The 27900-nt window shown below is 38.4% G+C and overlaps 3 protein-coding genes across 5 annotated transcripts; 1 reads left to right on the top strand and 2 right to left on the bottom strand.

The window, feature by feature from the left end:
- On the bottom strand, positions 1-1948 carry LOC311289486 (optineurin-like). 2 transcript variants are annotated; one of them, XM_084407558.1, is made up of 4 exons: positions 1853-1948; positions 1662-1750; positions 1180-1335; positions 1-128 (listed from the first exon to the last, which is right to left on the bottom strand). In XM_084407558.1, exons 1-4 carry the CDS (start codon positions 1902-1904, stop codon positions 33-35), a joined length of 393 nt encoding a protein of 130 aa, XP_084263684.1. In that variant the 5' UTR covers positions 1905-1948; the 3' UTR covers positions 1-32. The 2 variants fall into 2 exon arrangements, with proteins under 2 accessions (XP_084263684.1, XP_084263685.1); XM_084407559.1 differs by lacking the exon at positions 1-128 and adding an exon at positions 885-1081.
- Positions 1949-4370: 2422 nt separating this feature from the next.
- On the bottom strand, positions 4371-11664 carry optn (optineurin). 2 transcript variants are annotated; one of them, XM_084407554.1, is made up of 14 exons: positions 11396-11664; positions 10427-10587; positions 9944-10137; positions 9722-9868; positions 9575-9639; positions 8486-8596; positions 8318-8396; positions 8028-8143; positions 7425-7574; positions 7240-7324; positions 6761-6916; positions 5518-5660; positions 5353-5441; positions 4371-5262 (listed from the first exon to the last, which is right to left on the bottom strand). In XM_084407554.1, exons 2-14 carry the CDS (start codon positions 10557-10559, stop codon positions 5156-5158), a joined length of 1575 nt encoding a protein of 524 aa, XP_084263680.1. In that variant the 5' UTR covers positions 10560-10587; positions 11396-11664; the 3' UTR covers positions 4371-5155. The 2 variants fall into 2 exon arrangements, with proteins under 2 accessions (XP_084263680.1, XP_084263681.1); XM_084407555.1 differs by having other exon boundaries at positions 10427-10577; positions 11396-11528.
- Positions 11665-13246: 1582 nt separating this feature from the next.
- On the top strand, positions 13247-20519 carry ccdc3a (coiled-coil domain containing 3a). The gene is made up of 3 exons (XM_084407557.1): positions 13247-13748; positions 14521-14695; positions 20115-20519. Exons 1-3 carry the CDS (start codon positions 13381-13383, stop codon positions 20400-20402), a joined length of 831 nt encoding a protein of 276 aa, XP_084263683.1. The 5' UTR covers positions 13247-13380; the 3' UTR covers positions 20403-20519.
- The last annotated feature ends 7381 nt before the right edge of the window (positions 20520-27900 follow it).

Genomic DNA, 27900 nt, shown 5'->3' with positions numbered 1-27900 from the left:
CATCTCCTCCTGAAGTTGGCTGTTCTGTTTCTTCACATACTCCAGCTGAGTGGCCAAACGCTCTTTCTCCTCGTGAATCTTCTCCCGAGCAGCTGTTCTGCATAGAAGTCTGAGGAATATATCTCTGCCTGTATGTGTAGGGGGAGACCGGGGACAGTTGCAACACTTTTTGCATTTCTCTCAGTTACTCAGAGACTATTTGGACTAGACCAACCAAATTTGTATATATTAAACTTGCATCTGTCTTCTAATTACCCATACCATTTAAAGATGATTATATATGACATATCGTTCACAGTATTTATTTGAATGGAAGAAGTCAGACGTTGCAACTGACCCCGACCCAGGGACGGTTGCAACACGTTAAAAATACCTTAAATTTCTCTAATTAATTTGAGCTTTTTGTCTCAATGAGCATATAATTCTGAAAATATTAAGTGTTTTAGGCCTACTATTATATTATAGTATTATTTATTTCAATAATATTATTGTAGCCTATAATTTATTTATTTAGTCATATTTTTCAAATAACAGTTATTGAGTTATTTTTTTGTTTATGTGTAGAACATAGGCATACATAGATTCAGTGTGCAGGTGTTACAAATGCTATTCAATCTCTCCATATTTCAGTGTCAGACAGGAAGAATTGAACAATTTGCAATGCAACAAACCTTTATTAAACATGCAATTTATAACTTGTTGCAACTGTCCCAAACCCTATCAGCCATGACAGAACATCATGTGCCTGCTAGACACACTGACTTTGACACATGCTAACCATGTCACTTAGAAGTCAACAAAACAATAATTCAAACTAAGTAAGTTTTGATTAATTCATACCAAATTTCTGGACAGTATGACAAAAAATATATCTCATGAAAATTTTTACTTTCATACCTCCAAAACTAGTTTTGTTCAATAAATGCAGCAGCAAATGTTGAATATGTCTACTGTCTTCTTAGTGGGGGGAGGGTCTAACTGTGCATGTACAGTATGAGTGTCATCACTCTAGCTTGTTTCTGATTGGAGAAAATTGACATGTTGCAACCATCCCCATGTTGCAACTGTCCCCGGTCTCCCCCTACACACAAAAAAAAAAAACACATAATAAATTATACAGATCGCAAAGAGCTTAAAAAAAAGTGAGAGGACGTGATGTGATATTACAATGGTTTGTACCTGAGCCTGGAAAACAGAGATAGTATCTAGCTCCTTTTCCTTCTGGAAGATTTCCACCTTCATCTCATCAATCTTCAGCTGTTTGTCTGCCAGCGCCTTTTCAGCCGTAGCAAACCTGGTCTGGAGGTCATCGTACTCTTCCCGTGATACACTACCCTGATCACACACACATGCGCAGTGAGGTAAGCAACATGAATCATCAAAACCCTCAAAATACAAAATTAACGGCTTTAAAGCTTATTGTATTTAAATAAACAAAATACTTTGCTGCAAGCAAATATGCTTCCTACCAAAAATGAGAATATTTGTAGTTAACAGTTAAACCTAAATAATAGCATCTAGCCAAATGCAAAAAATAAATGTGAGGCTGAAGATTTACATTTTCCTAAAGTAAATGGGAGCTGGTGTTACCCCATGCAAAAGTCTCCCTTTAAGAGTGAGTTTAATACTTAATCCAAAATTATGATTTCATCATTTTGTACCTCTTTCTTCTTCTTTTCCTCTTGGAGCTCATTGTAGTCTTCAAACAGCTTGGTGTAGGCATCTTTCAGCTGGTTTAGGTTGTTTTTCTGGCCAAGAAAGATAAAAGGAGACGTGATTATTATGAAAACATTTAAATCGACAGTGCATTTCTGTGGGCATCAGACGGAGGTAACGAGCTGCGCTCACTTCTCATCCTGAGTTTTCTTCTGTTCCAGTTTAATAGCAGCCTGGAGACTTTCCATCTGAACCTTCAGACTGTCGTTCTCAGCCAGGGCCTTCTGTTTGTCTCCCAGCTGAGCCCTTAAGGTGCCCAGATCCTGCTCCAACAACTGTTTTCAGCTTTGAAAGTGACACTGAAGACTGGAGTAATTATGCTGAAAATTCAGCTTTGCATCACAGGAATAAATACAATTTTTAAATATATTAAAATAGAAAATTATTTTAAATAATCAATATTATTTTAGAATATTACTGTTTTTACTGTATATTTGATTAAATAATGGCAGCCTAGGTGAGCATCTGTGATGTTGGACTTTGATTTGGACCAGTTTCATATCAATTTGCCATGTGCTTTAGAAAACGTCCACAGCTCAGCAACAGAAAAAGACAAATGCCAAAGAAAAAGACAAAGTAAATTAAATTAAATAAAAAAACTAAAAATATATGAAATACAAATATTAATTTACACAGAAAGCACATCAGTTTCAGCAGCTGGGAAAATAATAATAATTTACAAGCAGTTGCTCTTATTTGCCTTTGCCTATACCTTGCTACAATCTTATAATAAATAAACACCTTAAATGATATAAAACAGGAAGACAGATGTCTCGGCTCTACAGATGACATTACAACTAGTAAACCAGAGCACTAGGGTTTGCATGAAGAGATGATTCAGTTTTATGACAGTCTTACATTTTTCTCAGTTTTAGAGAGTATTACATTTGAGGTAGAAAAAACTCAAATTGTTTTCTGCTCATGAAAACCCTGCTTTTGTAGCTGGCTCAGGACAGTGAATGATTCAAATAGTTGTTAGGCTATATCCTCTTGCTGAATTGACTAATTTAAATTTGCCAACTTGTTACATAGACCTAAAAAGTTGTATCAGCAAAGCTGATAACAGATACGCATGGGATTTTAACCACCTGTTGTTGATCACCAATTCAAAGAATTTTCCAATGGTCATTGCATTATAAAGGGGGTTAGGATCAGAAAACAAGCACGCAACACCTGATACAAGCAAGGTAAGGCATATTTACCACTACATTACACCTTTAGACATTATTTCCGCATTTCGATATTTGTGTGTATTAAACCTTCTCTATAATTGAACATCTGTTCTTTCGGACAGATATGGCGGTCTTTTATGATCTTCGGCTGGTGTCTCTGGCTGTGCTGATGCTGGTGTCTCAGCTGGACTCTGCCAGTGCTGCTGTTCGGCTGTTTGACTTACATGCCGAAGACCTCGGCGGTGACGCTTTTTTAAACAAACCCGATCCATACGTCAAGGTCTGGTGTGGCTCTACTTTTGGGGGGCAGACAGAATATATCAGTGATAACAGAAATCCTACATGGACTGCAGAGTTCAACTTCCCAAACTGCAAATTTGGTGAAACCCTGAAGATGGAGGTGTGGGACAAAGACATGAATTTTGATGATCCCTTGGGCACGTGTGGCAGAGAGGTGCAATATGGGTCTTTCACCATTACTTGTTATCTGAACAAAGGCACCGTGTTTTACAGTTATGATGCGAAATAAACCTGTTCTAAATCAGCAGTTTGTAAAGCTACTTTGAGACTGATAACAAAGTTTAACAGTTTTTATGCTCATGTGTGTGTGTTCTGCATTGACTGATTGCATAGGCTATATTCATTTACTTTTTACTAAAATGCTTTTAATCTATTACAAAAAAAAAAAAAAAACTAACATTCACAATACAATATTAATAAAGACATAGCCATATATCAAATAAAACTAGATTCAGTGTGAATTGAGAAGCAGAGGCAACTAATACTTGAGACTTCAGTAGGGATAAGTTGATTCAGAATCACCTCTCATTCTCAAGTGTTTGTGTTGCTTCTCTTCCTGCTCACATATTTGTTTCCCACTTGCAGCAAGTGCTAAATTCCCACATTAGTGCAAATCACACATTTTATAGCCTACTTGTAAACATTTCGCACTATTGTTTTTATGTTACAGAACGGGTAGTGTAGGCCTATACCTAAATGCATCCCTAAATAATGAGCTAAAACTACTAACTAGGTAGGTCTATCTGTTGAATGCTCAGAGAAAAAAAAGAAAAGAAGAAAAAAAGACTTAAAAATGACCTATTCGTGAATGAGGGCGATTGTCTGCTCAAAAAAAAAAAAAAAAAAAACCATACAAAAAATATTACTATATAATACTGTCAATTTTTTATGAAGTCATAGAGCTTCATGGCGCGCGTTCATGAGAGTCGGGTCGATGTCATGAATGAATCTTTGGAGTCGAATCTTTTTGAATGATTCACTCACGATTCGGACGGCTGCGGTAAAAAGCTATCAAGAGGTGAAGCTCATCAGTGATTACAATATAACGACTTAAATTGCAGTTTGTTCGTCACATAAAGCTATCATATGAATAAATAACTATATTAATATAACGGACGAGTTGTATTAGATCAGTTTTATGATACTTTTGTGATTTTGTTTTGTATTTTATTATTATTGTTTGCGTGACAGCCCTCAGTAGGCTAACGTTACTCGTTCACTTTCATTATATCGACAAGAAGAGTCTCCATTACATATTCAAAAATGTCCTTTTGTCTTCCACGGAAAGTAACCTTAAGGATTTGTACATGAAGGTGAGTAAATGACGGCAGAATTATCATTTTTGGATGAACTAGTCCTTTAATATGCATTTCAAGGCTGAGATTATGCATCGTCTGCAGGGCTAACGTTACTTACACAAAATAACATCTAAAGCGAATGTGACGAAGACAATATCTTTATGAACTTCAGAAAACTATTTATTAGATTTAGGTAGGTCTTAACTAACAGACAGACAGACAGACAGTTATATTCAAAACAACCCCAAATCTTACTAACTTACTTACCATGATAAAGTGCTTTAACATTTAAACAGATCCAACAAATAAAATGAAGAAAAAAAATGTATCTGTCTGTATAATTGTGTAATATATGCCACACTAATTGCCCACCTGCAACATACAGGAATATACTACTACTAAATTGTCAAAGCAGCTTTAATTAATGTTTCTGTTATACAGGGCATATTTAGACCATATCCAACCATTCAAGATTAAATGCTCATTCTCACCCTCGACCAGTAACATCAATTGATCTGAAAACATCCACACTGATAATGTACAGTATATTTAGGATGCAGGGTTTATAGACCTGTGTTATTAAAGCATTATGTTTCAGGATGCTTGAAGGTAAAGCTATCAAACCACTCATTCACATATAGGGGGGGATCTGGTTATTAGGCAACAGGCTCAGATGATGCAATCCATGATGTGGATCTGCAGGGAGTCCAGGTCAGGTAGGACTTCCCCACATTTGGGACAAGCATGGTCTGGAATATTCTGCTGCTGCCAATCACCTGAGAAAGAAAGAAAGAGGTCTATGTAAATTGTCCTCTCGCTGTTACAGTTGCAAGAAAGGTAAGGGTAAGGTAAGGGACTACTTCTACCTCCTCCTTGCATGTTGTGTGGAGATGTGGGGCCTTGTGGATTGGCCCCACGTGGCACATGTCTCCTTTGCATCTCGGTCATGGAATGCCTGAAGCATGAAAACAATTCAGTTTAAGTTGGCACAGAGGTCACATGTGAGTGGGTAGGTTAAGTTTATGACGTACCTGCCAAGTGATTCCATCTCCTCCTGAAGTTGGCTGTTCTGTTTCTTCACATACTCCAGCTGAGTGGCCAAACGCTCTTTCTCCTCGTGAATCTTCTCCCGAGCAGCTCGTTCAGCATAGAAGTCTGAGGAATATATCTCTGCCTGTATGTGTACACAAAAAAACACATAATAAATTATACAGATCGCGAAGAGCTTAAAAAAAAAGTGAGAGGACGTGATGCATACCTGTCAACATTTGGATACCAAAATACGGGAAATCTGAACGGGGGGGGGGGGGTTCTTTATTTATTTTGTTTTTTTTAATTTATATCATGTTTCTTTATTTATTTTTATCAATTGCAACAATTAACTGCATTAATTAATCACGATTAATTGCCATTAAAAAAAACTTACTTTTTAACATTTTATAATGTAATAATTTCACAATTAATCTCCAAATTAAGGTAGAAAAACATAAAACAGTATATTTTAAATATTTGTCTAACAGGTAGGAAAAATATACAGAAATTGAAGTTATCAAACAGTTTGCACTGCATACAATTTAAATTGTACATAGATTAATCCTTATTAAAGTAAAAAAAGATCTTTAGTCAAGAGCAGTGAGTGCTTTTCTCTGTTACCTTTGTTCTTTGATTAACTTTACTGACAGAAAGCTTTATTGGCTACTGTCTCTTTAAAAACAGCCGCTGACGGATCTCACTCGCGTCTCATTCTCTCACAACTCTTTGCTTTCATTTACGACTTTTTTTTAAACTAATTTAAGACTGCTCAGACTGCTCTTATGAGGATACTCGACAAAACGGACATTTTGACATAATTGCGTGTGTTAATGCCATCTCTCTCATGTTCGTCCATCCTCGGATGCTGCTGTTCTTCTTCGCGCGATTTTTTCCCCCTAACTACTTCAGTGGAAATCCCGCCCTGCAGCCGATTCTAAAGATTTTATTGGTCATGTGAATCACAGTACTGATTGCCTACACCAAACACTGATCCCTAAACCTACCCGTCATTGTAACCTTAACCAATGAAATTAGCTGCAGGGCGGGATTTTCGCTTAACTGGTTTGCGCCCATTGGGATTTAAAAAAAAAAAAAAATTATAGAAAGATTAAAAATACGGGAGAAATACGGGAAAATATTTAAACGGGATGATAGCGGGATAGCAATGTAAAATACGGGAGAATCCCGGGAAAAACGGGAGGGTTGACAGGTATGGTGATGTGATATTACAATGGTTTGTACCTGAGCCTGGAAAACAGAGATAGTATCTAGCTCCTTTTCCTTCTGGAAGATTTCCATCTTCATCTCATCAATCTTCAGCTGTTTGTCTGCCAGCGCCTTTTCAGCCGTAGCAAACCTGGTCTGGAGGTCATCGTACTCTTCCCGTGATACACTACCCTGATCACACACACATGCGCAATAAGGTAAGCAACATGAATCAACAAAACCCTCAGAATACAAAATGAACGGCTTTAAAGCTTATTGTATTTAAATAAAAAAATACTTTGCTGCAAGCAAATATGCTTCCTACCAAAAATGAGAATATTTGTAGTTAACAGTTAAACCTAAATAATAGCATCTAGCCAAATGCAAAAAATAAATGAGGCTGAAGATTTACATTTTCCTAAAGTAAATGGGAGCTGGTGTTACCCCATGCTAAAGTCTCCCTTAAAGAGTGAGTTTAATACTTAATCCAAAATGATGATTTCATCATTTTGTACCTCTTTCTTCTTCTTTTCCTCTTGGAGCTCATTGTAGTCTTCAAACAGCTTGGTGTAGGCATCTTTCAGCTGGTTTAGGTTGTTTCTGGCCAAGAAAGATAAAAGGAGACGTGATTATTATGAAAACATTTAAATCGACAGTGCATTTCTGTGGGCATCAGACGGAGGTAACGAGCTGCGCTCACTTCTCATCCTGAGTTTTCTTCTGTTCCAGTTTAATAGCAGCCTGGAGACTTTCCATCTGAACCTTCAGACTGTCGTTCTCAGCCAGGGCCTTCTGTTTGTCTCCCAGCTGAGCCCTTAAGGTGCCCAGATCCTGCTCCAAATCTTTACACCTGCAGACAGAGCAGGAGATTGGAGAGCTGTAGATCTTGTAAAGCTTCAGATTTAAGTTACAAGAAAAAAAAAAAAAAAGACAACAACTGTTTTCAACTTTGAAAGTAATAATATTAAATGTTTCTTGAGTAAAATCAAGTGACACTGAAGACTGGAGTAATGATGCTGAAAATTCAGCTTTGCATCACAGGAATAAAAAAAATAAATTAATATATTAAAATAGAAAACAATTATTTTAAATAATGAATTATAATAAAATAATTATTTAAAAATATTACTGTTTTTACTGTATTTTTGATCAAATTAAATTCACCCTATGTGAGCATTAGAGACTTTTTTTTTTATGTTTCCAAACTTTTAACAGGTAGTGTATAATAGAAAAAAATATATATATATTTGTTTAAAAAAAAAAAAAAAATGCATATAAGGCTGTTGTGGACTGGCTTTCTGACCTGTCCTGCAGATTTCTTTTCATGTTCTCAGCATCATCTAGTTTGATCTGAGCTTGTTTCAGTTCATTACAGAGCTTCAACAACTGCTCCTCCAGATTCTTCACCTCAGCGCTTGCCTGACAGAAACAAACATACACAAAATTGGTTGCTTTCTTCAAATTAAATGTAAACTCAAAGTTGTTACCACACTCTAAACAATTTTCTTTTAGTTTCAAATTCACAGACAAGACTGTCCTCAAAGCCACGTGGATTTTACAAAATGGATTGCTTTAAAAGCCTGACTCTCCTACATTGATTTCAGTTGTACAGGGGAGAGACGTCTGTGCGCTGCTGTCAGTGTGTTCCAGTCTGTTCTCCAACTCTGCAATTCTGCAAATACACACATATGCGCATACAATAAAAGAAGCTGAAACACCTTAAGTTGTGTTTCTGAGAAGGTGTGTGAAAAGATGGCCGACCTGGCACGTGCCTCCTGAAGCGTTATCTGCAGTCTCTCCTTCTCATCAGTCTCTGCTCTGAGGGAGTGAAGGAGCTGCCTGACCGTCTGTTCCTCCGACTCGCCCTTTTGCCTGTGTACGCACATATATGTGCTTGGTTATCGAAATGAGGACCTACTATAGGCTTCTATTGTGTTAAGTAATTACTCCAGACTAACCATGAGCCACCTTAGAGTGTGTGTTCACACCTGGCATGTTTGGTTGGATTAAAACAAACCCTTGTGCGATTGCCCTGTTAGTGCGGTTCATTTGAATAAGTGTAAACGCTCCCATCTGAACCATGGTGCGCATTAAACAAGTGGACCGAGACTCCTGAAAATATAGGTCTCGGTCAGCTTCCAAACGAACTCCGGTGCGGTTCAACTGAAATATGATCGCTACACGGACCAAAGACATGTAAACGAACCTAAAACAGGATATATGTCACAAGATGCGACCCTAAAAAGGACAGATTTTTCTAGTCATAGTCGCAACGTTGCGCATCTCAGTTCAGTACAGGCGTCAGAACCGCATCTCCTCACAGCAGATCTTTGTTTGTGTGTGTGATAGAGCGATTCCTGCCGCTGTTTTGACTCCTTTACACATTTTATAAGCTCTTTACGAGTTCTCAGCTGGTCAAAATACCATACGTAGGCTACGCACACACAACGAGCGCATTTAGGCCAGCACACAGCAAGTTGTGTCACGAAATATACATAATAAAAGCCAACCAATCGGGTTGTGAACATATCCCTATGCCTTTATGTTCGGTATCTTTAGGTTCAGTGTTAAAATGCTAATGTGAATGCAAAGCAGACCAGGACTAAATGTTTTTTTTGGGGGTCCGGACCAAATTAACCAAGTGAACATACAAGTGTGAACACACCCTTAAGTATTTGTTTTATTTATTAATCAAATTTCCAGTTTAACCGAATGTCCCCAAAAGAGGCGTTGTCAGATGTAGCTCTCTTTCTAGCAAACAAACTATAGCTAAATAAGAAAATAAACAATTTGGTGAATCAGGAGCATTTAAATGGAAATCACAGTAAGCCTTTTAATCGCAGTGCTTACATGCAGAAAGCAGATAGGTCCTTTTGAGTACTGGGCAAATCTCTGGTCACTTTTAAATCATCGTCCTGTGCAAGAAAGTACAAAGAGTGGCAAATTGAGCAACATGTTGTCCCTTCATTGTGTTTGTGTGTGTATGTGCATACTTACAGCTATTCTAATCTCAATGAAGGAGTCGCTAGGTGAACCTTGTCCCGTTTTGAGCTGGAGTTCAGAGTTCAATGCTACCAGATCATTCTTCTCAGCCTGAAGACGACCAATCTGAGCCCTCAGTGCCTCCAGTTCAGTGTGTAAACACTACGGCAGATATTTAACTTTAGTCTATTTATAAGTGATTATACTTCTGGGTTGTGTGATTCTAGCTTCGCTCACCTCAGCTCCACTTTTTTCCAGCTCTTCCACTCGTTTTTTCAACATCTCGTTCTCTGCATCCATAGTGTTCAGTTTGGTTTTGGCCTCTTCTAATCGTTTCTCCAGGAAGTCTCTCTCCTCCTTTTGCATCTCCTTCCATGCCGACAGACCCTCAAATCTCTCCTTCATGGACAAGTTGGTCTGTTTCAGGGCCTCTGTTGATACACATAATGACGTTGGATTGTTGTGCGTGATGGAGTGTGTTTATGTACTGAGATTATGACGACTGAGACGCTGCTGTTTAAATCAGTGTTTCCCAACCCTGTTCCTGAAGGCACATCAATGGTACACATTTTCAAACTCTTCCTAATCAAACACACCTGATTCAACTCATTAGCAAGACTCCAAAACCAGAAATAAATAGGTCAGATAAGGAAGACATTCAACATGTGTACTGTTGGTGTGCCTCCAGCTCCAGGAAGAGGGTTGGTTTTAATATCTCACCCTTCAGTTCTCTGTTCTCTTTGATCAGGGTGTTCATTTGCTGGAGGGTCTCCTCTAAACTGCCCACATTCCCCGGGCCGGACCCGCGAGGGTGACTGATGTCCCCGTTCATCATCGATGAACCAGACGCCATGTTTTCGTGTCTGTTGAGCTACAGTGTGCTGTGTTAAGAAATACCACAGCATGACTCAATGGCTTACACTCAAATAGGCAATCATCAGCACAGAATGAAAAGTGAAACTTAAAATTCTAGGCGAATATATGCTTTAGCAATACTATAAAAAGAAAATATAAATAAAATGTAATGAGTAAAAAGGCCTATACGCACTAAACTATATTTTATATTTTAAAACAAGTTTATTTAAAAGAGAGTTTATATAAACACACATAAGTGTATGCTGAAAATACAAGTGGAAATTCGAAACTTAACAGTTAATCCAAATCACATAATCCTGAACAATTCGATGTCGAATCCAACTGATAAGGTTCTCGAGTTGACATAAGGTTTCACTGGTTTGGAGGATTGTCGGTGAGTAATGGTTTCAATTTCGTCCTGTACCCTGCACAAATCTATCGTATGGCTTCAAGCGACTTCATGCGAGATTTAAATGACAAGAGTGTGAGTAGAGGATGATGACAGTCATTTCTGGGAGAACTAACGTTAGTCCTTTAACATCTCATTGTATTAACTTGTGAAAAACACACAAGATGTATGAGTGGTAAACATTGTTACTTTGGTTTCCTCATTGGTTTGGTCAGACTTCTCACCCGAGACGTTTCACAAGACAGACACCCAATCGTGATGCCACAAGAAAGCGAAAGTTAACGAAGACATTTGCAGTAGAAATGAACTAACACTCGTTAATCTCCATTCTAATGTGTTTCATAAATGCGCAACATAGTAACACAACTTTTTAGAATGCCAAGCGTTAAATAACTCGATATATTTAAGAGCAATGCGATACTCACAAAGCGTTCTCCTCTTGTGTGCTCCAACTTGTTTTGAGAATGCTCGTTTCCTGTTGCAGACGTCAGTGAAGAGCGATGAGCGCGCGGATCTGTGATCCAAAAGGACTGGTCTATACAAGTAAGCGTTATACAGGTCAATGTCTATCCACTGTCATAAGACTCTACTCTGCATTCACAGCACTGAACCAGCTGACGGTGATGTCAGGACGCGGTCTGGGATTTCCCTGCGCCTGCCCTGCCCTGAGGACGGTCATCCCACATGACGCAGTGACGCACTCCGAACTGGGGCAAACGCAGGGGCTTTTCGACGCCCGTACTCATTCTAGTATAAGGGTCATACTTTCCTATTTACATGATGACAAGAAATGTCGTAGGGGAAGATACAACCTTGCTCTTTCCTTCCATATACTGCATGTTATTTATGGGTTTGGCATAAAACTCTTAAATATAGCAATAACAACAGTATGGAGTAAAAACAGTCTCAAAACCTTCCACAAATGCATGCATAATGCACATACAACAGCGGTGATAATTGGCTGCCTACATTATCATAATTATTATTATAATTAAAAGTTGAGTTCCATGTAATGTAAGGACTTTGTGGATGCACTAGATGGAGCCACTGAGACAGAGATGCGTTTAAAACTAAAGGCGTCTTTATACAGCTGAGTTAAGGCTGCTCTGTTCCTGCTAAAAACAATATGTGAAAGAAGACGCAAAGCAGCATAAAAGCCGGACTAAATGATGCCTGCTCTGACACACCTCTGCCCCTAGTATAACAATATGCAGTTAAAATTGTTGCGTGAATGCATTTATGCCACCTCTGAGCAGCATTAAATAGTCTGTGTGAAGACGCAATTGCCACTTCAGAAGCGCTTCTGTGCCACCTTTCCAGTGTGAATTTGGCTTAAGTAATATAGTCTGGTAACCTAATAATTAGGGGGAGACTGGAGCTGACATCTCCATCGTTATTGCCCAGAAAAAAAAGATACAGCCAAACATTGAATTCAAGTTTACCTTTTGTACTTTTAATCTTTCAAAATAATAGTTTTGTAACACTGATATCATCAACATGATATAAACTGATAATGTTATTTAAACATTATTTATATGAGTAATTGCTACTTTTTTTTTTGTTGCAAACTCTGGTCACCTGGAAAACAAAATGAGTAAAAAATAACATCATGTAAATATACATTGTGATATTTACATGCTACTACTTTTAAGCGTATCTTTTATTTGATTACTTTCTAACTATCTTATTCTATAGCCTACTATTTACTTCTTGAATTGTTTTGGTAAAAAATTTGTATTTTTGTATCTGAATGTACTTCACTTTTATGAATGCACTTCTTTTATATTATTGTATTTATGTTTTATTTTCATTTTATTTTTTTGTAAAGCACTTTGATGTACGTAACTTTTAAAGGGCGCTATAGAAAATCAAGTTTATTATTATCATAGAAGTGGTATACGGGATAGGTTTCAAATACTTTTAAAAGGGCAACACAATAGAGACAAGCTCATGTTATGTAATAAAATAAACCTTTTCAAGACTGAAAAGTCAATGGCCCAATACATTTTTCTTCAGAGCAGTTTTGGTGATTAAAGTGAATTATCATGGGCAGTCATCTATCTATGTCTGTATAATGTATAAAGACAAAAATTGAGTCCAAATCCTCTGTCCAGGAATGTAGCACAGTAGCAGTGAGTGAGGCTGGTGGACGCAGGATGCAGCGCGTCTATTGGCTGGTTAAACTCCAGCGCGTCCGATTGGCCTGAGACAAACTTTAGGGGTGATGATGGATCGAGGAGGAGCAGGACGTGGGAACTCTTACTTGTGAACCTTCAAAGCAGTCTGAACAGGTCGGGACTATGTGAACTGACCCCGGGCCGTTGCATGGGTGACTTCACTGCATTGCCTATCCACTGAACCCGTGAACGAGCCATTTTTACGCGTGGGTATATTTACTGGCACGGGAAGCATGCACCTTGCGCTTCTGCTGACGCTGGGTTTCGGGTTCGCGTTTGCATGCCAGCTACCCAGCGAGTGGCGACCCCTGAGCGAGGGTTGTCGGGCTGAACTCGCCGAGATCATCGTGTACGCAAAGGTGTTGGCCATCCACGAGGAGCCGTACGCGTCCAGTTTGTACAACTACCTGCCGTACCAGAAGCACGAGCGCGCGGAGGACGCGCTACTGTACGCGGCGGAGGTGGAGTTGCTATGCGACCAGGCGTGGGGAAGCATGCTGGAGGTGCCCGCGGGCTCGCGCCTCAACCTCACGGGACTCGGGTACTTCAGCTGTCAGTCACACACGGTGATGGAAAACAACTCCTACATATTCTTCCTTAGGTGGGTTCACTTCTATGTGGAAACAAGTTCCCACCAGTTTTTATTCTGAACATAAGTTGGGGGAAAGAATAATTTTCATGGTGTACGGTTCTCAATGAAACGCCGGGAAGCTCAAAAACACGTGACTTTTTACGCGTAGTTACGCCTAAATTCAATATGTTCATCATATAAAGCGGTCGTGTCTTTAAGGAAAATTTTGACTACACTATTCAAATCATATGGGTTAGTTTTACGATCTCTTTATGAACTTTTTGAAGCGTCAAAGTGGTAGTTGCGTTGCTGTCAATGAGACCGAAAGCTCTCAGATTTCATCAAAAAGATCTGTGTTCCGCATATAAACGAAAGTCTTATGATATGTATGGAACGACATGAGGGTGAGTAATTAATAACAGAATATTAATCTTTGGATGAACTATCCCTTTAAGAGGCGGTTATTGAATCATTCTACTCGCATGCTGAACTGCAAGTTATTTTATTTCGACTTGAAATGAACTGTTAAAATTAAGTTTTATTTGTAATATTTAAGTTAATAAAATTAATATCGAGATTGGGGTGCCTCTTTTATCTTAAAAACAAATTGAAGACGCAAATATTGCATGTTATTTAAAAAAAATAAAAGAACAGGGTTTTTTTTAGTTCGTTTTAGTATTTGTATACATTTTTTGATATTATAATAAAATTTATATAAAATACTTTTAACGGCAAACAAGCCAATAAGTCATCCTCAGAAGTACAGTATATGCAAACAAACATCTGTGTGTGTTTTATACAGAATGGATGAAAACTACAACATCCTCCCTCATGGAGTTAACTTCCAGGACGCCATATTCCCTGACACACTGGATAACAGACGACTGTTTTCCAGCCTCTTCCAGTTCTCAAACTGCTCTGCTGGACAGACGGTGCACAACTTTAATAGTGATTGGGAGAGCCAGGAAGACAGCAGGGTACGGCACCAATAAACACACACACACACAGACACAGATGTGCTCAATATGCACTAGAGTTGCAGAGATAAATGAGCACATCCTGAACGATGTAGATTTAACATTGGCACGCAGAAAACTGTATATCTTGTCAAGAGAATTTAAAGGCATGAATCTGCTAAAGGTGAACATCAGTATGTGAGCTTTGCATCGTTACAGGCAGACGTTCAGAGTGCGTTCTGTTTTGAAACGACTCTGTTGTAAATTCAAGAAGCTCGTAAAAGGCCTTTTTTAAAGACAGGAGTGTCTGCATGCACAACTATTATTTTTACCTGGGCTTTAACAGTAAAACAGCAGCCAATTTCCATTCCTGTAGTACTGCACTAACAGTGAACGTGATTTCACCAAGTACAATATGTTTGTAGATCAGCATCTTTGTTGATCCTGGAACAACACTCCAATCAGCCAATCAGATTTGAGGGACAAGTTTAGAATTTATGTCAAGTTTAGGATTACAAACAGGGTTAGGTGCTTCTACATCAGTGTTATTCACCTATCATTTCCCTCTGATTTCAGGGATAATTTATGGGTAGGGTTAGGTTTAAGGGTTGGGATATTGTTAGGATAAAATTTTCGGACTGGAATGTTGTTCCAGGATCAACAAAATGACCTAACAAAAACAGAACATGTCTTACTTGGCAAATTACTATACATAACAACTGCTGCAATAATGACTCAAGGCATCTGATTGGCTGTAGCCAAAACCGTGTGGAAGTGAGGAAGTGAGAATAATATGAAAGTAACATGTTCAGGTTCTCATGGGTAAATGGAGCTTCTGGTTCATACAGCACACACTAGTCCCTTTCTTTGGTGGTCTTTGTATTGACGACTGTGACTGTTCATCACGGTAGGAGGCTGAGATAATTCTAGAGTTCATTCGGCTCGATAGAGGCCGGATTAAAGACCTCCCAGCTAGAGCTGCCCTACCTACCTTACACACACACACACACTTGGACAACCTATCCCACCTAAACACACACACATCTGCCACTGAAAATAAATCTGAGATAGAAAATAAAAAGAAAGAGTGAGGGAGACGTCAGATGGACATGTGAACATCCTCTTGGGGAAACGGCGGTGGGTTTTAAAAGAAAAAATAAATGTGTTTGCTGTGGACGGTTCGATGCAGAACGGGAGGAATGTCAGGGGTCCTCAGAGGTTATGGCAGGGCTTGAGAGGATGTAACACACACACACACACACACAGTATCAACTGGTGGAAATTATATTTGCCTTGATGAGATTAGCCTGCTGTACACTCAAACACAGGGGCGCTCATTATTCGGACGGTGGTCTGCTGTCTAGAGAGAGGGGCTTATCTTCAGACAAACACATTGAGAATCCTGATGTACAGATAAGTATCCACTTCATCTAACCAAAAACAGTCATCAGCTCAGGGTGGACAGTTTCAGGTTTATTGAGTGTAATATACCAACAGAGAAAATACAGAGTAAACCAGTGAGAATCTCCCTTTCCTTCCAGACAAAACATATACATTAAAATGAAAAATGATTTGTGCTCCTTGGCCATGAGCGTGGAAAGAACTGGACCATGGAAGTGGGACTTTTGGGTTACACTTTATTTTCAGGTGTCTGTGTTACAGTAGCCGCGTTTCCATTACCCTTCAAATTGCGCAAATTGAAATTGCGAATTGAAAATACGGCCAATGGATTTGGCAAAAAACATTTATCGCAAAAAAGTTTTTACGCTCGCGTGAGGTGCTTTTTCAGGCAATTCGAAAAAGAAATATTTCGCAAAACTGCAATGGAAACAGTTTTTGCGCATTTACAGGTCACCTGACGTAGTAATAAGACAGAATACGAGACGGAGTTCTTTATTAAATTCATATAAGACAAAAGAATTACAGGAATAATGGATTCTAAACCTCAAACAGGTTTACGCTCACAAGTATAATAAGGGTCGTTCCTTACCATTAATGCTTGGAAAACACACATGCATCTCCTTCGATTAATAATAATGGCTAGTGCAGTGGCTTGGATATACATAAACCTGAGGAAAAAAATGAAGTTTTAGTCGCATAACATCGGTTAATGGAAACGCCGTCATTTCGCAATCGTTTTTTGTCGACATTTAGAAAAAATCGCCAAAGTTTTGCGCAAATCTGTAATGGAAATGCGCCTAGTGTAATTATACATTTAAGTACTGAGTAATAATAATTAACTACATGTACTTACTATAGGGTTAGGGTGTGGTTTAGTGTTAGTTGCTTGTAATTATGCATAATTTATAGTTATTACTACCGTAACTACATGTAACGTGTAATAAGGAGATTGTAAACTAAAGTGTCATTGACTTTTGTTTTCAAATGTTCAAATCACTCGCACATGTGCTTTTGTACATGCACTGTCCGCATGGACTCAAAACTCGGGATGCACACCGTCGGTGTTCACGGACATCCGCTGAGTCTGAAGATTACAGTACGTCATGCAGACAGTGTGTGAACGCAGTCGCTGAAGTGTCCATGCTTGTCTACATATGAGGCAGTGACCTGAGGAGGTGTAGGGTTCCTCTAACAGATGTCCACTGTGCTAAACAGATGTGACAGTCTATGTGCAATGAAGGAATATATGGGTTCAAACTGTTTCATTTTTATTAACTGCATTTTTTCTGAACCCTCAACATTTTTAAAAATGTTACATTTACTCAAGTGTTACAGATCATAGAAGAGATACAGTGACACTTCACTAATCACAGAGACAGACGCAGCAGAGAGAGAAGATAAAGATAATGATGGTGTGTGTGTGTGTGTGTGTGTGTGTGTGTGCTGCAGGAACAGGTGGGGCTGATTATCAGAGAGATAATAAGAGCTGTTTAAAACAGGAGCTTTCCTGTGGGAAAAGGATTGAGGCTGCCTGAGGGATTCTGTGCTCTTGTGACTGTAGCCAGAACGGTGTGTGTTATGTCACCCTCTGCTTCCTGTACCATCCATCTTAAACACCCATTATACTTATTAAACTGTAATCTGATTCAGACAAATGCAGAAAAACACCACTGCCACTGCAGGACAATGTCTGAATGTGTAATGTATTTAATCAAAAATCATGCATGGATTCTGAACTTCATCCATGCTTTCATAACGAGAAGCTTTTGACTGAAAGAACGTTTAACCGGAGGTCTCATGTTGTGCTGATGTAGGGTTTACAGTGTGTGTGTGTGTGTGTGTGTGTGTGTGTGTGTGTGTGTGTGTGTGTGTGTTAGTGTGGCTTCATGTTTGTCTGCTCTCCTTGTGTCCCATATAAAACACTTTTCATTTTGTTGGAAATTGAAGGCAGATCATTTAATAGTCTATCTATCTATCTATCTATCTATCTATCTATCTATCTATCTATCTATCTATCTATCTATCTATCTATCTATCTATCTATCTCACTGTCTATCTGTCAATCTATCTGTCTATCTAAACCCAAATGTGTGCCCAAACTCTCTCCATTTCCTCATTCTTTCTCTCATTATCTTTTCTGCTTTCTTGTCTTATTTTCATTTCTAAAAACACACTCTATTGTTAAAGACGACTCACTGACCACCACATCTGGGTGTAGTTTGGGTCTGAAAGCAAAGCAGGCCATGTTTGGCTCTTGTGGTTGTAAATACACATCACCCACGTTAAGAAGAAATCGTATTACAGTTTTTCTCAGTCGCTTTGGTGCATTTCTCACATCACTATTTACATTTGCACAACAGTTAATGCAGTTCTCAAAACAATTAGTACAAACTGCAAAACCTAGTTGATTACCTGCAAAAGCGTGTCACTTGCTCAAAATGGATAGCTCATTCCTCAAAAGCAAGTATTCATGTCAATGAAAGTGTCAGTGTCATCAAAATGAAAAGTCCTGACACCATTGTTTATGAACAAGATAGTCAAATGGCTTTGTCATGTTTTCATTATGACAGTTTACTCTGTAAATGTTTTCCAATGCAAAAAAGTCAGATCTTGGTGACACTACCTGAAAATGCTCAAGACAGCACTACATACTATTTGCACAGCCATTTGAAAAATACAGTAAAGTTACACATTACTGTATTTAGTGAGGTAACTGAGTACAAGACACTGAATATGTATGTTTCACATTTTTACAATGCTCTTTGCAATTCTAATTTTTTCACAGCATTGTGCAAAAGAAAAAATACACCCTTATTTACAACAAACATAAACTCCCTTTGGGTAGAGCTGTGCACAACTGTACACAATACTGCAGTACATATTGGAACTGAACATACAACATACATAGTACTGTAATCATTCATGCACATCCAGACGTTCATCATCAGTGAAAGCTGAGATTCACCTGAGAGAAATTGTTCAATTTAGGAGACATTTTCAGGAAAAAAAAAAGATTTAAAAAAATTTGTCAAATTTGCTTGACAGATTTTGACAACTAGTTCAACATTTTTGTATGTAATGACTCAAGCAATGAAATAAGGACTATTAGTTTTATATGGAATGACTATTCAGCATTCACAAGTATAGTTAATTTTGACTGACATGACATAAGCAAATGATAATGTTATAAAACAGCAGAGAGTTGTATGAAAGCAATTGATGCATGTCCAAAAGCATTTGCAATTTGTTGGAAGGAATGAGAAACTGCTACTATGATGTGCACAAATGACTAAATGTTGTGGAGGTTGAACTAACTGTTGTGCAAATGTAAAGAGTGATGTGAGAAATGCACCAAAGCGACTGAGAAAAACTGTATATTAAATCGCATTGCTAGATAGCTGTTTACATAGTTTCACAAGCAAAAGGAGAAACATAAGGCCTTGTTAATGAGCGGCGATGTTTATTTCAGCATGTGTGTTGTTTTAGGTGTGTTGGTGTCCACTTGTCAGTCTCTGGCTCTGGGTCTCATGGAGTTTGGAGAGGGCTGTTGTTGTTACAGCAGTGTGTGTTTTGTTTGGACAGTAGGACACAACAACAGTTATTCTCATCACTCCTTATTTCTCTGAACGCTCTTCTGTCCAGGATAGCTTTGGCCCTTTACAATAGGGATTTGGACCTTTCCGCTGTTCAGGGAGAACATGCGTCCTCCCATCGCTCAAATACACACAGCAATCACACACACTCCACATGCACACACACACACTCAGCATGCCTCGACTTGTGTCTACCGTGGGCATGACAGCATGTCACTTTTGAACTGCCTCCATCACACACACACACACACACGCTGGCATCTGTAGGGGCCCAGAGAAGAAAGGCAGCGCTCAACAGGAAATAATAAGGCTGACGGAGGCTGGAAATGATGTCATGTTGTATATTGACCTTCATTCCACTCGGTCAGGTTATCAATGCGTGCACAGACCTCTGATTATAACGTACCAGAGTGACCTCTTTCTCTCTCTTTCTCTTTCTCTTTCAGCTGCTGTGTTCCTCCGTACAGAAGGTGTTGTTTGAGGAGGAGGAGCGGGTTGGACAGCTCCAGGAGCGCGTGGCCGAGCTGGAGAGGAAGAATAAACAGTTAAAAGAACGAGTGGGGAAACTGAGGCATTCTCTGAGGAAAGCCCGGAAGGTGTCCCGCCGCGCAGAGCGGGAACGCCAGGAGCTCCAAGAGCTCGTGAAGACGGCGGAGAGACGTGCAGGACTTCACCTCAATGCAATTCCACCCCAACACAACCCTCCACGCCACAGATACACACATGGACTGTGAGCTCATCACACACACACACACACACACAAAAAGTGGTTTTCTTATTCTGAATTTTGTCTTGTTTTCCAGGACAAATATCTTAACATCGTAAACAGAGACATTTACTTGAGAAGCAAGATGACATGAAACAATTAGTCTTGTTTTCTGATAAATGTATCAAAATTAAAGTGATTGACATTAAAATTGTACTGGAAAACAAGACAAATATACTGCTTTTTGCAGTGCATTGCCTCGCCTCACACGGACTGCAGGGCGGTCTTCAAATACATTATATTTGAATTTTTTGTTCTCTCCACAGCAGTTAAGCTCCAAATGCTTAAAATGTTTTGTACATAATTTTAATGTTGACACTAAAAGAGTAAGCTTAAACTTTAAGATGATAGTGTTAAAAGTGAATACTTTTAATACTTTTATTTCTGATACAACTATTAAAAAAATTACTTGTTAGTGTAACCTAATGTAGTTGGGTTAATTCTGTCATATTAAAAAATATGTGACTTTTATTTTGAATTAAACCAAATAATATAAATGCGTTAAAAATATAAATTTGCGTTCGGTGTGAACTGCCCCTTATGCTTCCAAATGTAAACGCTATAGTTTGTGAGAAATTTAAGATGAAAGTTTGAAAATTGTTACAATATTCAGCGTTTAAGATGTAACAGACAGCAGTGTTGTCATCATAATATTTGCATACTGGATTGTGATTGGTCTGTCTTTCTTCAAAGTATTTTTAGGTTGTCTTTAGTTGTAATTGTAAAACTCAAGTGTTAGCACAAATGCAATTAGCTCACACTTCTGTGAAGTCTGAGACAGCTGATATTGGATTGTGCAGATGGATGAATGAATATACTTATGAGTATTATATATAAATATAAATGTATGTATGTAAGAAAAGCAAAAGTGTTTAGAGGGGGGTGGAGCTAATTTGCCCTCTTAAAGAAACATTGGTAATTTTGATGCATTTTCAATAATTCAAATAAACTTTTAATAAAATGTTTGTCTTAAAGTGAAGATCAAAATCAAAAGAATTAATCAACTCAAAATTTAAATCAGACTCTCATTTTCAAACTAGCTGATGTCCCAATAAAGAAAAAAAGCTAAAAGAGGAAATATAGAGGTCCTGAATAGCTACATCACTCTACACACACACACACACACACACTTCACAGAGTTACATCAGAGGTAAGTGTGAGAACACGCGCACAATCAGATACTGTGATTGCATTGAATTACATCTGATTCTTCCTTTCTGAGGCTGATAGTAATGCATCACAGGTTCAGTTATCAAGCAGACGATCCAGTGACGGCAAATCCTCACTCGCTGTCTCCTTTCGTCTGCTGAGCAGATTGAGATAGAGAGTGGGGAAGGGGAGAGAGAATGTGTTTAACATGTGTCTGAGTTCAATTCTGAGAAACTTTCAGCATTTTGTCCCCATAATGTAGGGTTTACCAGGACCAAACACACACACACACACAGGAACATTTTCATCTTTACACCCCCAATTCTTCCAGTAATGAAACTCTGCATGCATCATGCAGTAGAAAGAAATGTTAAAAACATTTCTCTTATTCGATATGACAGAAACCCAGCTGACTCCTATCACATGTGGCAGCATTAGAGAGTGTACATCCTCTCTTTTGAACACACATTTAAGTAGACGGTAGCTTTGATTTCACCAGTTCTTGAACCCAGATAGTTGTAGGCTCTCTAAATCCACAAAAATGACTCATTGTGAACTAATATTGAACTTTGCAGGAGTCTTTCAACTGCTGCTACACAAAAAACGACCACAACAGCATATCAGCATGCACACAGTGGTGAACGTATAGATCTAAGACGGTTCAATCTCACTCCAACCCAAGCAAACACAGTCCTCAGATAAACATTAACCCCAGCTGATCCCAATACAAAACATACCAGATTGACATTTTTCCACTTTCAACACAGTCTGAGTCTGTTATCAAAGTCTTTGAGCTGCAGATGTGATCAAATAGCAGGAACTAAGAGGCCAGAGGTTGATAGCAGGAGCTGATGATGTTCTGACTGAAGTTAAGAACCAGAGAAATAGACTAACTAAAGACAGGGTTAAGGCTTTGGTCACTTGATAATGGCTGATAGCATCTCTGCATTTGCAATCCTTAAAGAAGACAGAAATTGTGTTTTACAAGAAGTAACTTTTCTCAGCATGGGAAGTGGAGAACGCCATGCGTGTGCAACATATCAGTAACTGTTTTTGAGCCAAATTGTAAATGCAAAAAAAAAAAAAAAGTTTTATACTGCTGTCAGATTTGATTTCTGAATTGATACATGCTTGGCCAATAGTGTTGGACATTTCAGATGGATAGCAGGTAGCAGCTGTACTTCATAATAACGAACGTTGGGGGTGTTGCCAAGATGGCCACCGGGTGATTTCGTTTACACACCCTAGTCATGCTTTCAATTGAAAATTAATTCCTTCATAGACTGGCAGATCTGAAAAAATTTGCTCAAAATAAAGACTGTTGGACATCTCTTCATTTCAAGTGAACTTCATTGGTGAGTGAAGATGACTTCATAACATGTTGTGTGTGTGTGTGTTGAGGTGTTTTTCATCTGACTGATCACAGTTTGCATAATGTTCAGTCCTTTTCGGTTGAACAATTTTGTTATACTTTTCATGTGAGCTGTTTGAGATCAATTGCACTGCAGGCTAGTTGGTTTGGACAGTTTTGCATGACTAGATAGGTGTGTGTGTGTGAACTCATTGCTGGGGTAAATAATTGATTGTTTGTGTCAAACCTCAGACAAAGAGCCAGAGATGCCATCTAATGGCTCAGGTTTTTATTTTGAATGACCTGCTGGATCTGTGAGATCTCTTTTGTAGACTTGCGTGTGTGTGTGTGTGTGTGAGTCAGTGCACATAAAATACTTATTTCTCTGTTATGTGTGCCACTATTCTGGGAAAGTTATCCCATTTGTACCCCCAGCATCTGCTGGAATGCCCTTGTTTCAAACTAAAAGATGAACATTTTTGTGGCTTTCCAAACTATAGCATTAGCATGACTCATAATTTCCCACCGTTAAGTTTGTTTGGTCACATCTCGGGGCGATGCAGTTAAAAGTCATTTATTCTAAGAGGATAATGACAGGGAAACTCTGCTGCTCCCTGCAGCGGTGTGAGGGGGAAAACAATGTGTGCTTTCCTCCGGGGAAATCTCAGCATCTATTTTAAGATGTCTGGGATGTTGGTCTGTAAAATGAAAGTTGGTTTCTGCACTGTCAGGTCTGCAGAAGTAGTCTACAATTTGGAGAAGACAGTTGATCAGTTTCCACATCAGCTTAGACAGATGATTGATTGATTGGACTTGGATTGGAATTTATAAATGCATAAAAGAAAATTAAGGAAAAACCTCAACTCAATATCTTGTCCATCACATGAGATAGATAGAAATGCAAAAGCTAACTGCCCATTAAGTAGTAAAGGGGTCAGGGGTCAGAATTTAACTGGTTAGCCCCTGCTGGTACGTGTCGTAACTACACGCTAGTTGTTGTTTTTTAACAGATTTTTTTCAGATTATTATTTATTTTTACTAAAGAATAGAAATAGCTAATATATAGCCTAATTATTAAGATAATCAACCGCGACATTTATTTAAAATCTAGTCGCCGTTACCAACAGTCAGTAAACAATCGTCAGAAAACTCGTGAGGTGGCGATAGCGCGTGCCAGTGCTTCTGCAAAGAACGTGAACACCAAAATGTCCGATTCTGAAACTAATATGAACCGGTTCTTTCAAATCCAAAATTATTCATTAGTCAAAACGATTCACACCTTCCTGTTTGAATCAGATTCGCTCAGTCAGTGAATCGTTCAGAGCTGTTACTGAATATATTCTGTAAGACATAGTTAAGTTTAAGTTTGTGTTTATTTGATCTGTTTTATCCAGTTGTTTTTATTGAATACTGCAGTAAATGTGCCAGTGCTCCTGGATCTATCTATTTATCTATCTATCAATATCTGCCTACTTTCTGAATATTGAGTCGCTTGGCAAGCTTAATTTTCAATGTGGGCTCCTCGACACAGCTAATGTCTAACATGTTGGCCAGACACATGCACAGATGCCTGGGGTCGTAAGCGGTCATGCATGGCTGGATGATGTTCACATGGTCTCTTGCCAGTCTGTTTTGAGTCAGTAGCAGGAGGCAGCGCCCGAAGATGTGCTGGTGGGAGACACGTCCAGCCTGACTGACCGCTAATGAAAGCGATCCAAACCAAACTAATGGCAGAAAACACAGTGTTCAAAAGCTGAATGCAAACATGCGGGTCACAGAGATCCTTGAATCTTATTGAGCCATAAAAGACATATCATGATCATTCAGGATTTATTTAAGGAAAAAGGAAAGAAAGGAAAAAGAAAGGAAAAAAAAAACAATCATTCATTCCCCATTGCTTTACAGCATGGAATATAAACTCTGATATGTGCAGATGATTGTCAAAGGCATTGGATATACAAGCCCCATATCAACAGAAGATCACGTCACAGTAAAGTTAGTATTCGTATGCCACTCCCAAAATATGATCATCATTGTCACATGCATATGAGTATATAATTCACATTTCACTGGGCAACTTTTATTTCGGACAGGTTGTGTCAGAGATGCAGAGATCACAAGGCCTGCATTGCCAGAGTTGCAATTTTTTAAATATATATTCATATAGATACAGACATATTTCTTCATACATATAGTTACATGGTGAGGACTTTTGAAAATACGCAAACAATCGGTTGAATCGGAAAGCGCATTTAACATGCTTGCAATTGTTTATTAAATCATTCGATGCAGTTGCAATGTATTTTCTCTCTTAGTTTGCAAATAAGTCGACATTCAAGGGACAAGTTTAAAACTGCACAGTCACTGGGTAGCACAGACACTTGTCAGTCACAGCTTTTTCATCGTAAGAGGCAAAAGTGACGCCTGAGTTGGTAAAAAAAAAAAAAACAAGAAGAAAAAAGAAAATAGAATGTTGGGAAAAGATTGCATCACAACTGATCCTCGTTAAATATTTACCATGTTGATCGTGTGAAGTGCACAGACTGAAGTTTGTACAATAGAAACGTGATTTTACCGGAACAACATACAGCAAGAGACACGAGTTTGTGAATATACATCTGTGTATTACAGTCAGTGTGTGGCCGACAACTGCAGAGAAAGGCAGTGTTTAGAGAACGAGATGAGAGACACACACTAACATCTCAGGGACAACATGATAGACACGTCACAATCACAGTCTATTTACAAAGCCTTCGGACACACAGAGTGATTTGCTCTGGACACAGACAGACGACAGTGATGCTATAATCTAATTTATCTGAAACATCGCGAATACAGATCGTTTTTGACTTCCTCTCTGTCCTTCATTGCACTCACTGACTGATCAGGATGTGTGTGTGTGTGTGTTTGTGTGAGAGCCATGGCACATGTGCGTGCATGCATTTACTGAATTTAATGTTAAAATGAATTCATATACCTAATTGTTATACTATATTTAAATACATTTATGTTTGGCTTGGAGGAGTGGCAGTAACTGTATATATTTATCTTCATTCAAAACATCCCAACGTTTTGGTTTATACTTTTTCTGCATATCCTAGTGAGGGTTTAAAAAATTCAAAACCAGCATATCGGACACATTTCCTGCATTTTACACCCATAAATACACACAGAAGAAGGTGACACTCACAAACACAGAGTACATGAACACCTAGGCCAAAAATGTTAAGCCCTTTTACCACAGAAAATCATTTCTAATTGTCCCTCAGTTTATAGAAACAAGCAAAAATGACATTTACAGTAATGTAGCGACACAATAAAAGTCTACAAGCGCAAGAAATTGCACCAAAATAAATGTTTTTAGAGAACAGCAATATCATTTTTAAGACTAGCCAAACAAAATTGCTTACTAACCTTGTTTGAACAAAGTTACATCCAATTTCAACCCCTAAATCATACAAAATGCACGGGATACCAAAAAGATACTGTTTACATGACACGACTCACAGTAAATATGTAAGCAACACCAAACTAGAAGTCCAGGACGGTCGTCCCACAGCTAAAATCCCAAATAACACAGAAAAATGAATAGAAATGCTTTAACAAAAATATGAGCTTCACATTTTGGCTCTTCATCCGTCTGTGATGCCTTTCCATAGACTTTTACTATTAGAAACTACGGGACAAATTGAAATTATTTCCTGTGGTAATCGACATTATGCCACAGATGCTATCAAAAGAGCTTAACATTCATTTAAACAACCGTAATGTTTTAACAGAAATGTGCATTATGGTTCACCTCAAAGAAAATAGTTTTTGTGACATACAAAACCGCACAGTAACTTTGCCCCAGTTATTTTGTGGAAAGCTTCTCTGTTATGAGATTACAAGCTCCTCTCGGGTGTGAAAATGAAGACAAAATGGTGCATGCATGACCTGACTGAAAAATAAACCCATTAGCTCAAAGCCCTCATGGTGAGGCGCCGCCCACACTGAAACAAACATTCAGGACCAAACTAATGTCAAATGCATGAAGATATTCAATGGCACTTTGGAAAATGTCACACACTCCTAAATCTTGGTTCCCTCCTGTGATATCAGCAAACCATAAAGGGCAAAGAAGACATCAGTCACTTTAAAAACCCGACAGGACATAATAGCAGAGGACAGAAGACCCCGTCACCCATCAATAAGGAAGTGTAAAAACCTTAACTTAGCCCTTAAACCAATAATAGAAATTCAGCCACTTTGAATCGCACTGGAAAGTCCTTGTTGGCTTCCGTTCCATTAAAGTAATGCTGCGTTAATACTGTCTCAGAATTACCCATCCAAAAATGATTAAAAAAAAAATGAACCTGTCATTACGCCAAATGGATATATGCTTGACTTTGTTGATGAGGAAGGCAAAACACTTCATAGCCACCTTAATTCACCTCTTGCGAATTCAGGAAGAGCAAAGAAAGCACACCATGATACACTGTCTTTGATAAAATGACATATTAACTAGAAATATTCGCAGTATCTAAACAAAACTGCCTTTAAAAGTGAAGTTCCTACACCACTTCCATTACAAAACAGTGCAAAAATAGTGACCAGTTTCAAACGAGTTTCCAAAACACTCCCCGTCTATCATTTGTTGCACAAAAGAAAAATCGGCCTCACCTTTAACTTGTTTCCAATGTGTAATAGAGTGCAACAGTGCATGCACTCTTTCTAATTCTTTTCATAGGGATTTTTTAAAAAGTCTTAATTTAATAGTTATACGCCATGAGCCAAACCAACCAGTTACAAGGTCAATCACAACATAACAAACGTACAAAAATAAGCAAAAAAAGAGTACTGAGGGAAAAAAAAAGTACAAGGCTGTCTCAGAGAAAGAACTACAAATCCCATGAAGCATTGCAAATGACAATCAAAGTAAAAACACCAGATAAATATAAAATGATTGATATAAAGGATCATGGGT

The sequence above is a fragment of the Rutilus rutilus genome (assembly GCF_951802725.1).
Source record: "Rutilus rutilus genome assembly, chromosome: 4".
Classification (NCBI taxonomy): Eukaryota; Metazoa; Chordata; class Actinopteri; order Cypriniformes; family Leuciscidae; genus Rutilus; species Rutilus rutilus.
This window is presented reverse-complemented; position numbering and strand designations above follow the sequence as displayed.